At 35.8% G+C, this 14,920-nt stretch overlaps 1 protein-coding gene across 1 annotated transcript; it reads left to right on the forward strand.

Moving 5' to 3' along the window:
* The first annotated feature begins 5,545 nt into the window (after nt 1–5,545).
* LOC126721858 (SUN domain-containing protein 1-like) lies at nt 5,546–13,600 on the forward strand. The gene is made up of 2 exons (XM_050424933.1): nt 5,546–6,754; nt 12,500–13,600. Exons 1-2 carry the CDS (start codon nt 5,666–5,668, stop codon nt 12,797–12,799), a joined length of 1,389 nt encoding a protein of 462 aa, XP_050280890.1. The 5' UTR covers nt 5,546–5,665; the 3' UTR covers nt 12,800–13,600.
* Nucleotides 13,601–14,920: the final 1,320 nt, after the last annotated feature.

The raw sequence follows: 14,920 nt of genomic DNA on the forward strand, positions 1-14,920 counted from the left end.
AACATGGGGAGGCCCTTAAGAGAATAGGAGGGCGTCTCATTAGGTTGGAGGAATCTGAGCTTAAGAAGCCTCCACATGTGGAAATCCATGATGATAAGGAGGAAGAGGAAGAATGGGATGAAAAGGAAAAAGTAAAATATGAAAGGAACAAGCAATTTGAGAAGCTCATCATAGAAACCATGACCATGAGGGAAAAGATGGAAAATATGCAACTTGCCTTCCGTAAGGCGCAAGGAATAGTTGATTACCTCTATAACATGGGGGGAATGAGTTTAAAGGTTCCTATTGCATCGCTTCTCAAGTTTAAGATCTCCGATGCGGAAAAGTTTGATGGGACTAGATATCTGAAGTAACATGTGAGGAGATACCTAAGCATCGATGAAATGAAAGGGCTAGATGAGAAGCAAACTTTGCATGCATTTCCCCTCTCACTCATGGGAGGTGCATCAAGGTAGTACTAAGGTGTGGCATGAACTAGTAGAGTTGTTTGTGGACAAATTTATCTTCAACACCATGATTGATGTGACTTTAAGGGATTTGGAGACTACCAAACAAGGATTTGAGTTGTTTTCTATATGAATTTGGGAGGAAAAGAAAAATGGTGGGCTCAGGGGAAGAACTCCATCCACCCCAATTTTATTTCCCTCTCCCTCAGTCCAAATAGATCCATTAGAGTGTCTAGGTGGATTTGAATTCCCTCCATTTTATTATGTCCATTTAAAGGCTAAGATACATTTGTGGGCGCAAAGGAGAGCACGCCCCGACCGAGTGGACCGTGGTAGAGAAAAGTGGAGTTGCCACCTAGATTAGGTCTAGGAACCATATTAGGCCTTTTGGGCCAATCATTTACATACATGGGTCTATATACCAGATTATGGCACCCAAGACCGCTCGGCTTGGGAAGGTGTTAGGCACCTAAGACCGCCCGGCTTATGAGATAGCTTCCATTATGTGTTACTAGGCCATATTTGATTAAAGATTTTATTAAGAGAGCCCTAATCTTTAACCTAAACATACATCATGCACTTAAGGAAATAACACACACAACATATTAAAGATCACAATATAAAAGGAAACAAATAAAACATAATTAAACAAAATAAATTAAACATGGCAAGTTGACAATTAAATATAAACACACAAGGAAAAGATATTAAATAAACTAAATATGGCAAAAATATTCAAATGAACATGGAAAATAATTAAACTCGATTAATTAACCTAAACATAGTCAAACAGAATCAAATAACATGTGAAAAAATAACTAAATAAACAAAAACAAGAATTTTGCCATAATCTGGGTCCGAGGTGTGTACGCATAGTATGCATACGCATGGTTGGACCATGCGCACAAATACTCGATGGATGCATGCGCATCCCTTAACACAGATTTGAAAAATTACATTTTTAGAGATTTAATCAAACAAAGATATAACATGTGAGATCAAACAGGCATGTCAGAACCCTAAACACTAAACTAACATAAAGAAAATAAAACAAATATCAATATAAACAAATAAACATGAAACAAAACAAATGTACTAAACTAACATAAACGAAATATGCATGTTAATTTTACATGTGTTAAGGACATATTTCGTGTAATTGGCTAATCCTTTAACAAAACGCACTTTACTTGTAATTGGGTAGATCTAGGATGTGTCTAATACTTCAAGAAACATGTTGTTCAAGTCTAGTATTAAAGCCATGAAGATTGGACCAAGAAACAAGTGAACAAAAGCTGTTCATTAAAGCTGGACAGATAGCTCGACACCTGCGGACAGATAGCTTGACAGTTGCTCGACACCTCTCGACAGTTGCGGACAGATAGCTCGACACCTCTTGATAGCTGGTGGATCGATCGAGAAAGCTTCTGTCTCCTCGACAGCTCCTCGATAGCTATATCTGTTGAGGTTTAAAGCTCGACACCTGCTCGATACCTACTATCTATCGAGGTTACGGAAATCAGAATTTTCAGATCTGATTTTTGGGCCAGGCTTTTGTATTTGTGTAGGGTTTCTTTTCTCACAACCCTAGACCTATATAAAGCTTATTTTAGAGGCCGTCACATAAGAGAATACAAGGAGAACATATGCAAAAGGTGGCCGATGCCTTATTCTCTCTGAAAGAAACTACTACGTCTTTTGCGCCTTAGGGTTCTGTAACCAAGTGCTTCTTGATCTTCATTGTTAATGAAGTGAAGAACTTTGCAGCCAACATTCTTCTTCCTCAAGTTGGTGAGTGAGTCACATACTGGGATTCGTGCAACAAAAATGGTGGCGTTCATATATTAAAGAGTTCAGAGGTTCTGAAGCGGTAGAAGGTTTCTGCTGTGAGTTCATCTACGGGGATTGTAGAGTCTAGGGACAAAAGTTTTGTACTAGATCTGAAACTTCTCTTTACTATAGTGAATTGCTTTTTGGGAAGATTTCCCCCCAGGTTTTTTACTGTGAAACTAGTTTGTTTCATTGGTTTTCTAGGGTTATCATATCTTGTCTTATTTATTTTTCCGCTGCATGATTTTGACATAATATTGATGTTTATTTGATTTAACAATTTTTATTGATAATAAATCTAATTAACAACTTAAATTTAAAACTTGTTAATTCTATCAACCGGGGTCTGAATTTCCCAACAACATGAAACCAAAATAATAAAACAAGAACAACCTAAAACAGATTATAAACAGCCTAAAATCAAATTTAAAAAAAAACCAAACATAATAAAATCAACAAGCAAATAAAATAACTAGAGAAACTACATCAAGAACTCATGTGAATCATATGTAGCAAGGTGGGAAATCATGGAAAAGAGACTCACCTTACTTTAGAATCACAAATTTGAGATTGTTTTAATCGACCTCTCAGTGCCTATAATACAAATATTAGATGGAGAAGACAACAATAATGAAAGAACACAACAATAGTTAGTAATCACAACTCAAGAACACAAGGTTTTGAAAAGATTTTAGAAAACAATTTTGGAAACAAACTTTCTACCTTAGAACTAACTAAAAAGAGGTTTTAATTTTGTAAAAAACGTTCTAAGGTGCTGCCCTAGGGTTTTGAAAAGAGAAAAAAGGGTTTTAAAGAATATGGAGGCCAAAAAATCACTCCCTCTAACTAGAGTTTTGATTTGAGACATAAGATGAGTATTTAAAAGTTAAAATTAGAGTTTTCATGGCTTTTTAATGGTCTTTGGATGTTCCCAAGGGTCTAGGAGCCGGCCCATATCAAAGAATGATGTTTTGAGCCCTTAAAATGAAATTTTAAAACTCAGAAAATCAAACTACTCAGTTAGCCCAATTTCAAATGGTCATAACTTACTCAATATAAATTCAAATTTGGCAAAATTTGTGTTCAAATTGAAGTCAGGATGTCTACTTTCCAATGATTTTCCGCTGCATGATTTTGACATAATATTGATGTTTATTTGATTTAACAATTTTTATTGATAATAAATCTAATTAACAACTTAAATTTAAAACTTGTTAATTCTATCAACCGGGGTCTGAATTTCCCAACAACATGAAACCAAAATAATAAAACAAGAACAACCTAAAACAGATTATAAACAGCCTAAAATCAAATTTAAAAAAAAAAAACCAAACATAATAAAATCAACAAGCAAATAAAATAACTAGAGAAACTACATCAAGAACTCATGTGAATCATATGTAGCAAGGTGGGAAATCATGGAAAAGAGACTCACCTTACTTTAGAATCACAAATTTGAGATTGTTTTAATCGACCTCTCAGTGCCTATAATACAAATATTAGATGGAGAAGACAACAATAATGAAAGAACACAACAATAGTTAGTAATCACAACTCAAGAACACAAGGTTTTGAAAAGATTTTAGAAAACAATTTTGGAAACAAACTTTCTACCTTAGAACTAACTAAAAAGAGGTTTTAATTTTGTAAAAAACGTTCTAAGGTGCTGCCCTAGGGTTTTGAAAAGAGAAAAAAGGGTTTTAAAGAATATGGAGGCCAAAAAATCACTCCCTCTAACTAGAGTTTTGATTTGAGACATAAGATGAGTATTTAAAAGTTAAAATTAGAGTTTTCATGGCTTTTTAATGGTCTTTGGATGTTCCCAAGGGTCTAGGAGCCGGCCCATATCAAAGAATGATGTTTTGAGCCCTTAAAATGAAATTTTAAAACTCAGAAAATCAAACTACTCAGTTAGCCCAATTTCAAATGGTCATAACTTACTCAATATAAATTCAAATTTGGCAAAATTTGTGTTCAAATTGAAGTCAGGATGTCTACTTTCCAATGAAATAAACCTCACTAAAAAATTCTTTGTGGATATAAAGTTATAGTCAAAACAGTGAGTAACTGTCATTTTTCAGTATCGATTTTAAAGCAGTTTGAGCACTTTTGAGTTGTGATTACTTCCAAACTATTGTGAACTCTTTAGTTACCCTTGGTTGAAATATGTCAAGCTCATCATTGGGGCCAAAGACCAAAATTTATTAATGGGTACAAATTGAGGTGTTTACAACATTTTCAAATAAATTTAGGGTCGAGATCATGCCACTCTACCCAATGCGCACCCTTGGCACAAAGTTTACTCTATAAGTATAAGTGTTTGTTCGGTGTGAGGGGCAAAGGTCGACATTCAAGTCTCTACGATGGAGCTTCACTCACATATATACTCTTTTTTTTTTTTTTTTTTTTTTTTTAGAGTTTCAACCTACGATATCTGTTCCTTATGATAGTTCTTTATTATCAAACCAAGACATCAATTGGTTTTGGATGTAGGCGGGTATTGAACCATAGATATCTTATTTCACCATCATAGACGTTACTAGTTGAGCTAAATGAAACTCACGCACATATATGCCTAGATTAGCTATGAGTAGAATTTCTATCTTTTTTAGGTAATGTTTTAGTGGGAGTTAGAATTGTATTTTTACCAGATTGTCTTTTAGTTTTGTCTCTACTTAAACATAGGAGTATAGGTATATTTTTGAAAAAAAAAAATGAAGATCCTAAACTGACCTTATTTTTATTTGAAAATGTAACTTGACTTTTAAATGGAACACTCTCCATTTCAGGCAAAAGAGGTATCAAGTTCAAATTCTCCTCTCCTTTATAACTATTGTATTAATTTTTTTTTTTTTTTTTTTTTGGTTTTCTTGTAATTTGGTTTCTCTATCCTTAATTAATAAAATATTAAAATCATTAGCCTTTTTTAAAAAAAAAATATGGTAAGATTAATTCTAAATATCATCACCATTGGATCATTGACTTGAAAAAAAAAAAAAAGTACAATCAGATCCGACCCGCTTGATGTGGCACCCATCCACTGTCCAGAAAAAAGTCCATATTCCAGTGAGTGTGTGACTCACCCCTCTCTCTGTCCTTTTTAGGTTTTGAGTTTTTTTATTTTAAAAAAATCAGCAAAAGCCCTCCAAAGGTCGCGTCGGTTTTTTTATTTTTTTATTTTTTGGAATTCCCTCTCTCCCAATTCAATAATCAATCAATCTTCACTTTTCTCTATTATTAGTTTACTTCAACTACATAAATATATACATAGTTTTCACTTACTATAATAATAAATACTCACTCATCATTTCTCTCTCTCTCTCTCTCTCTCTCTCTTTCTGGATTTTATTGGAAAGTTGAAATTTTGAGTACCAAAATTTCAAAATCAAATGTCGGCTTCGACCGTCTCTATAACGGCGAACCCGGCGGCTCGACGCCGTCCTGTGGTGGTGTCGGAAAAAACTACCAACATCGAATTGCTCGGCACCACCGCCACAAACGAAGCCACTCCGCCGCAAGCCACGGCCGTCGAAAAGCACTCCAAAGATCTAAGCCACCACTCCATTCGCGGCGGCGAGAAGGACCTGGCGAAGAAATCGTCGTCCGTAGCGCCGAACAACCCGAACGTGACCGTTCGTCGGGGTCGGACCAAGGTTGGCGCGACCCGACCCGAACAGGTACAGTCGCGATGGGTTACGATTGCTCGAATTTTGGCTAAGAACTTGGTTCTCTTCGTTGTGCTCGCCGGGTTGGCTCAACTCGTTTACCGACTCGCTTTGAAGCCGAATCTCGATGAAAGCGGGAACGGAAACGCGTTTGTTAGAACGCACATGGAATTCGAGGGACGGATCGCTGAAATGGAAGCGTTTCTCAAAAAGACGGCGAAGATGATGCAAGTTCAAGTCGAAGTTGTTGATCGGAAAATCGACAACGAGATCGGAGGGTTAAAGAAAGAAATCGCAGAGAAAATTGAAGACAGAAGCGGAATTTTGAAAGAATTGGAAGCGAAGAGTGAGAATTTAGAGAAATCTGTATCAGAATTGAAGTCGAAGTCAGTGGAATGGTTATCGAAGGAGGAATTCGAGAAGATATATGAGGACTTGAAAACAGCGAGGAGTAAAGAGTATGGAGGCGATGGTGAAGGGAGTTTGGATGAGATAAGAGCGTATGCAAGGGAAATGATCGAGAGAGAGATAGAGAAACACGCGGCGGATGGGTTAGGCTGTGTGGATTATGCACTGGCGACGGGAGGAGGGTCGGTGGTGAAGCATTCGGAGCCGTTTTCTGCTGGGAAAGGAGGGAATTGGTTCTTGAAAGGTGGTAGAAGTATGGTTCCTAACAATGCGGATAAGATGTTGAGACCGAGTTTTGGAGAGCCTGGGCAGTGCTTTGCGTTGAGTGGTAGCAGTGGTTTCGTGCAGATTAAGCTGCGGACGGGTATTGTTCCTGAGGCTGTTACTTTGGAGCATGTTGCTCAGGTGATGCTTATTATGCTCTTTGCTTTTGCTATTGATGTTGTTGAATTTGTTTTTGAATTATGTGCATTTGTGTTATTTTGTTGAATTTGAGTGTATTATGAGATGTTGAATTGACAATAGACCTATGGATCGGATAGTTTAGACTTGTACTTTTCTGTGTCTTTAGGAAGCTGAAGATTTGATCTTTTATGGATAGTAGTGGTGGATATTGAATTTAGTTCTGAAATGTTTGATAAGGATGTTTTATACTTTGAAAGATTTGGTGGGATGGTTGTGAAAAATTATTTTTATGCATGAAAAGCAAATGGATAAATTATAATTATGCTAGATCATGTTTGCATTCATTTTTGCACCTTTTATTTTGAACAATGTATGCCTGAAAGTAAGATTTTTGGCAGAAACTGAAGTATTGTGTCTGAAGTTACCTAGTTTGTTCCTGGGTTCTCTTTCTGTGAGACTAAGGATTTATTATCTTCATTAGTTAGTGACAATTCATAGTTACGAAACGCCCAAAAAAAAAAAAAAACGCCCAAAAAAAAAACAAAAAAAAAAAAGAGAGAGAGAGAGGAAAAAAAAAAGTGGCAACAGTGTACTGTTTCCCTAAGAGTGGGGAGCATTTTTAAACTATGAAATCTGGGGTCCTTTGAAGCTCAAATTGATTTTTGGGAAGGACGTGTCCTCAATTTAGTGGGTGGTATGCTATATATTCCCGTTTACTTGGAATCAGATTAGTAATTAGCAATAATATTAACTATGGATTGGGGTGGAATTTGGGGTATTCTATTATTACTTATGCCCAAGGCAGGGTGGGAAGTGAAGACATACTTGAAAGCCTGACTTGAAGATATCTTGGAGAGCAACAGAAAGTGGATGATTTGAAGTTTCTTTCTATTACAATATTATGTGGGTCACTGTTGTATCTTCATTTCCTTGGTGGAGCATTTTGGTCTTAAGGTTACCAAGTAAGGTTTTTGCAAGGACAACAGCATTGGGGAAAATAATGACATTGGACAATCTCTGAAATGACATATCATTATTATTAATTGGTGTTGCATGTGCAAGAAGAGTGTGGAATCATTTGAGCACTTGTTATTCCATTGTCAAATGGCTATTGATATCTAGAATTTTGTGTGTATTTTTGGGATATTTTGTGTGATTCTCAAGATTATAATTGAGATGCTGGAGTGTTAGCAAGGAAGTTTCTGTCGTCATAGAATTTCAATCATTTGAAAGGTTGTCCCCTTGGGTGTTGTGGAAAATTTGGCAAGAAAGAAATAGGAGAATGCTTGTTGGAATGTCAAATGGCTATTGATATCTAGTATTTTGTGTGTGTATTGTTTGGGATATTTTGCCTGATTCCCAAGACTATAATTGAGATGCTGGAGTGTTAGCAAGGGAGATTCTGTTATAGAATTTCAATAATTTGAAAGTTTGTCCCCTTGGGTGTTGTGTGGACAATTTGGCAAGAAAGAAATAGGAGAATGCTTGTTGGAAGTGAAAGTCCTAGTCGTGTAATATCATCATTGGAAAGGTCCTTGTATGATTGGATGTCTGCTTGGGAAACATTTCCTCATTGTCTTTTCTTTATTTTGTAAATTTAGTTTTTAAATATGAAATTGTAACTATTTTTTTAGGAGTGATTTGGTCCACATCCTGTATTTGAACCATATCTTCTTTCTTCTTTTACATAATATTATTTTTACATAAGATGGAGTAATTTTTAAGGAAGAAGACATGGAATTTTAGCCTTTTTTAGAGTTGTAATTGCATGGAAGCTTAATATAAGGGTTGGAAGCTGATGTACATATTTTGAGGTTCGAATAATTTTTAGACTGAGATGTTGCACAGGTGAACTTTTGCCCCAGCTCACCTGGTTAAGTATGCACTTGTGAGCTTTTATTTCCTGAAAGTTTTTAAATTTACATGATATTTGCTAGATTTTTTTTTTTAGAGGGGCGGGGGAATGATTTATGAGAAAGCATCTTTTAGTTGATGATTTTGGATCATTCTGTTTAATTTTGGTTGGGGAAGGCAAAGGCCTGGAGAAAGAAGAATCTTGGGTTAGAGTTATATGTTTTGAGGTTCTTCTTGTGGTGTGACTTATGAGGCTTAGCAGTCGTTGAAAACATAGCGAACTCATGTACAGTTAATTGTCACCAATTGCATAGTTAAATGTGGCGGGGTTAGTATTTTACATTTTTGATAATGTGATTTAATGGTGCATATGGTTTTGGCAGTTGGTGGTTTATAATTTGGAGTTAATCTGTAGTAATTTAGTGGGTGAACAGAATGATTGAGTTGGTTTGTTGAAGTTGGTATCTTCCCTACTCGGTTAGGGCAACAATAACCTTTTGGAATATATGACCATATAGGGAAAGAAAATCTGAAGTAGTAATTAGTCAAAATGATATATACTAAAATTTAAATTGAGTCAGCTTTTGACCTAAGAAAACCTCATTCAAATGTGAGAGCATAGAAAATGGAAAGTGGAGAGACATAAGAGACAATGGGGAAAAAAGACACTTGAGGGAGAATGGTAGAGAGAGAGACATATAGGATCTCTGAAATGAAGAAAATTGCAGCCCTCTGATGTAGGGCAGAAGTCTTAATGGACTTTGGTACCAGTTTTGATGTAGGATCTTTAGAAATTCGGTGCTTAATTAGGATTTCTTTTTTGGAGATCTTGAAGGGTTCTTAAATAGGGTTTGATGTTTAAGATCTTAGGTAATGTTAATGAATTAAAAGAGTGGATCTTGAATGAATTTGATGTTTGTTTGGTGCCAGAACAGTAAATAGAACAAGGCACAAAGAACAATAAACCCTCCAGTACAGTCCATTGCAACCCATTCCAGAAAATTAAGAATTTTCCAAACTATCCCTGTTCTAGTAAAAGTTTCTTATAAATGAACCAGAAACTTTCTAACATAAGGAATTATATAAGATGCAGTGATTACTATTTAGCCTATGAAATGTGCCAAGAAGGGCCCCCATCTAAACTAGATCACAATTCTTGAATAATTTGATATATAAATTTATAAACTTGTATTTTCTTGAACTCTTTACTGTTTGCATCACCATCTCACAATGTGCATGGCATATAGAAGGATTTAATAAAATCATTTTACTAGAAAAAATGATGTTTTGGAGGACAAATTCATGTAATGTGAGAAAAAGAGCATGGAAATGATTTCAAATGGGTTCGGAGGAATAGTTAATGGAATGGAAAACGGAGATGAAGACAATTTAAAATAGTTGGAGGACGGTCTGTGAACCAATCCAAAATGGGGGTCTAGGCATTCGTGACTTGAGCCTATTTAATCAAGCTTTGCTTGGTAAATGGCTGTGGAGGTTTGCAATGGAGAGGGATGCTTTGTGGAGGACAGTGGTGGATGCTAAATATGGTAGTATGTGGGGCGGTTGGTGCTCCAATTCTGTACAGGAGCCTTATGAATTTTGCCTTTGGAAGAGTATTAGGAAGGGTTGGGATGCTTATGTTTGTTTTAGGGATGTGTCAGTAGCAGATTTGTTATCTCTATTAGGGGATAGTTATCACTGGAATATTAGCTTTGTTTGACCAGCACAAGATTGGGAGTTGGAATCAGTTGCATCTTTTTTATATTTTTCATTCTGGTTCAATGAGAAGTAATGAAATGGATCAGCTTTGCTAGAAACCATCTCACAAGCAGATTTTTCATGTTTTAAGTTAGATCCTATTATAGGGTCTTACGGTCTACCACTCAACCCCCTTTTCCTTGGAAAACCATATGGAAGTTGAAAGTGCCAACCAAGGTTAGTTTCTTCCTTTGGACTGCTGCTTTGGGAAGGATTTTAACTATTGATAATTTGAGGAGGTGTCAAGTTGTTGTAGTTGACTTGTATTGCATGTGTAAGAGAGGTGAAGAAACTATTGATCATTTAATTATGCACTGCTCTATAGCTAGAGAACTGTGGAATTTGGTGTTTCCATTATTCGGGGTTCAATGGGGGGTGGTGGAACTTTTGGCCACCTGGTTTCACAAATTCAACAAGCATAGATCTGCAGTGATATGGGCCATGATCCCTCATTGTCTTATTTTCTTATGTGGGGTATTTTACTTGAAAGGAATGCTTGTACTTTTGAAGGAAGTGAGAGATCTATTCATGATTTGAAGCTATCTTTCCTCTAGACCTTATTTGAGTGGACAAATGCTTTGGGTGTTTTTTCTTTTGTTTCTTTGGCTGATTTGCTTGATTGTTGTAATTTTCATGCATTGTGGTTTCTTTTTGTTACGTCCTTAGTACACTGCCTATGTGCTCTAGTTCCTTGTGTTCTCTTTGTTTTTATTCAATGAAGTATTATTTACTTATCAAAAAAAAGTTTTGTTCATTGGTGGATTTGGCCCCCCTCCCAAAAAAAAAAAAAAAACTAGCAGTTTTGATTTTATCCTACTATCCAAGTTTTGTTCATTGATTGATTATATCTTCTTCTTCTTCTTCTTCTTCTTCTTCTTATATATATATATAATTGCTAGTTTCTGAATCTTCAGAGTTGTTTGGAAATTTTGATTTGTTATTTAAAACTGCCGTTTTAGAAATTTTTTTATTGCCAGTCTATTGGGAGGATGTTAATTTGATTCCTTCATATGTTTTAAGATGTCAAATGGAGAGCAGCCTTTGGGCTTGGCATGAGCGCTTTTTGGTAACATGCCACTAGTATTATACATTGTAGTTTCCCTGACTAGAGGGATTCCATTCCTTTCTTTCTTTATGGCTGACTGTTCCATTTTCTCACTCCTGAGTTTTTGTTGGATGCCTGTTAAGAATAGTTCAATAGTTTTGCCTCCACGTAAGTCTGGGACCAAAATAGTGGTTTGTTCTAATTTGATTTATTTCAGGTTTTGTTAGATTAATGAGGGTGTGGATTCAAGACCATGAGTGCATGTGTAACTTATCAATAGGGGATAAAAATTAGCAGTTTTGATTATCAATCACTTCTTGTGAATGGCCTATTAGGTTCTGCAAAAGACACATCAAGCTTTGGACTGGGATGTGCCCCTGTTTAGGTTCCTTTCCTGGTCTGTTTTGGGGATTATTCTGTGTACTCTTGTTTTTAATGAAATGTTGGCTGAAGTATCTAAAAAAAATCAGAATTTGTGCATTTCATGGTATTATTTTGCACCATCTAGATGAGGGGACATGTGTATAAGGTATAGTTCTACTTTGCAGGTTGTATTTATTAAACTGTTGTGTTGAGATTCATTTGAGCCTTTTTTCTGTTTTGTTACTTGCCTTATCTATACTGACCCGTTTTATTTTTTGAATGTATATTCGAGATTTATGGACCTGAGGGATTAAGATACAAGAGAAGTTAAAAGTGCACCTTCTATAATGAATTTAAAAAAAAAAAAAATTCACTGTAATTTGTGCTTATTCTTGTATACCTATTTTTTGCCTTACAAAGATTAGAAGAATTGACTACTAAGATTGCATATGTTATGTTTTATTCCCATTATCGGTTCTTCTTGAGTTTGTACTTGCTGGATTTCTGCATTGCTTCAATAACTCTTTGTATGAGGAAAGCCTTTGTGCGAGGCCATTTCATTACTTGCCTGCATTTCCAATTTGTTTTTCTTTTGCATCCTCATTACACTTAATAAACTGCAACATCATTTGGTATCATATTCTGTTCTCTCTTTTTCTCTTGATTGCTCCCCTTTTTCAAATTGTGCTAACAATTGATTCACTTGAAAATTTATTTTGGAACAGAGTGTTGCATATGACAGATCCAGTGCTCCAAAGGACTGCAGGGTCTCTGGATGGCTGCAAGGGCATAATATGGACATGGCAGTTGAAACTGAGCAGATGTTTCTTTTAACCGAGTTTACTTATGACCTTGAAAAGAGCAATGCTCAAACCTTCAATGTGTTGGACTCAGCGGGCTCTGGCATTGTTGACACAGTTAGGCTTGACTTCACATCCAACCACGGAAGCCCTTCCCATACATGCGTCTATCGCTTCAGGGTGCATGGTCGGGAGCCTGACTCTCTTTCTACGATGGCAATGTAGGCTGCATCTCTGTCACTTTTCTTGTACTTGTTTCTACTTTCTTTATTCTTTATTTAGATCTAGCGTTGAGACTTCTAACTTTCTAGTTACTAGATATAGACGTCCAGTCACCTGTTTAAAGTTCACTATTCCATCATGTTAGTGTTCATCAAATAGATGTGTATTTCATTTTGTGCTTGCTTTCTAGTTATGAAGGAGCTTAATTGACCTTACAATGTTAAGGTGAACTAAAAACCGTTTTAATGGGACAGTGAACATCTAATTTGATTGTAGACAAATGTAGAGTGAATGTAAGTTTGTTACATTTGTGTCAACATTTTCTCTCTTGTGCCCATATGATGGAGTAAATGAGTGCTCAATGGCTTGCTTGCTTCTGGCTGAAAAGGTAAAAGAAATGAAAAACTAGCGGCTTCCACTTCCCATCACATGGCGGTTTGATCTCATTGCTGATCGAATGGCAGAGGAGGTCAGGTTCCAAAGAAAAACTAGCCACTTCCACTTTTCAATTTTCAATTTTGGAAAGATCCAAAAGGCCGGGTCATCATGAACTCTACTACGGATGGTGCCTTCTGTCATTTGGGGATAGCCATCAGTGACAAATAGAACCAGAACTTTCATCTTTCATAATTTGAAGTATTGTAAGCTCAATTTTCATTGGTTTTGTTGAATTTAATAGTTTTGTAAAATTAGGATTTATACTGAATTTGTTTTGAGGATTTTGTTGTTTTGAATACAATTGGAGCTTTTAGTATGTAACTGAGACTTGGAATTGAAGATTGGTAACCTCATCTTGGTTCGAAATTGATGAATTTTTGGTAAATGGCTTATTCCAAATGTAGGCCTTCATAAACATGGGATTTCAAATCATTAGGCCCGTTTGGTAATGTTGTTCTAGTAATGTTGTTTGTATTTTTTGGAAATATGTGTGGACGAAAAAATGTAGAAATATGTATAATGTTGTTTAAACATTAAAAACTGTTGTTTAAAATACATTACCAAACTGCTCACAGCCCAACTTTAAATTTCACTGCCGTCAACATCAAGCAGTTGTCTTCAACAGAACTTTGAACGACTGGTATCCCTCCAACCTCCATCAACAGCACCTCCTCTGTTCAGTAGTCTCTCTCTCTCCCAATAATATAACATTAAAACTACACTTGGCCGCCTTGTCTCCAAAAAAAAAAAAAAAAAAAAATGTCAATATGTTCTATAAAATAATAAGGATCTTTTAGAGATCTATATTTTTCATTTTCTATTTTAAGTAAGAAATATTTTATTAAATAAGGTTAAGAAATATTTTATTAAATAAGGTTACTTCATACTAGGAGAATGAAGTAACCAAAAAAAAAAAAAAAAAAAAAACAGAAGAAAAATACATTTTTCATGATCGTTTTATATCTACATTATCTGAACATTCAATTTTTAAGCAGAAATCCTCATCTTATGGAAGAATCTCCTTGTAGACATTAGTGGGCTCTTTTGATTCTGTTATTATCAAATATATAATAGCTTCATATCAGCAACATTGGAAATAACAGTGAGACAGCAACGTTTAGGCTTCATATTTCCCCATGCAAAACCAATGACTTCAATTAGCACACGAAGTAGTCTAGCGAAGTGAGTGAATGTTGTCACCATATCACTTCGGTACACACTCTGGCAGACCCAAAATCTATGTCCACTTTGAAGCCCCAATTGGCATCTCCACCCCCTAAGCTAAGAACATCAAACCCAGCCACCATCCCACAAAGTCAATGCCATTTCAAAATTTTTACCGTCCACCACAAGGCACTGCTAAGCTATGTGGAGAAATTGCCGATAATGAAAAACCCAGTCTTCGTCGAAGACAGATAGGGATAGAGGCTTAAAGGGAAATACTGCTAATAGCCTACTACCTACCATATATTTTGATGGTAAATTTGACCGGTGCTGTAAAGCTAATGATACTAAACATTGAACATCAAGAATCTCTTACCTTTGGTTCTGGATAGAAATTCAAAATCTACATGGAAGAAAGGCATCGAAATCTATAGCTATATATAAATATGGGAATAAATTTTTTTGCCTATGAATGGCAGTATAAAACTGTAAAAGTACCCCATGTGATTGGTTTAATCACTC

The sequence above is a fragment of the Quercus robur genome, chromosome 4 (assembly GCF_932294415.1).
Source record: "Quercus robur chromosome 4, dhQueRobu3.1, whole genome shotgun sequence".
In the NCBI taxonomy this organism is placed as follows: Eukaryota; Viridiplantae; Streptophyta; class Magnoliopsida; order Fagales; family Fagaceae; genus Quercus; species Quercus robur.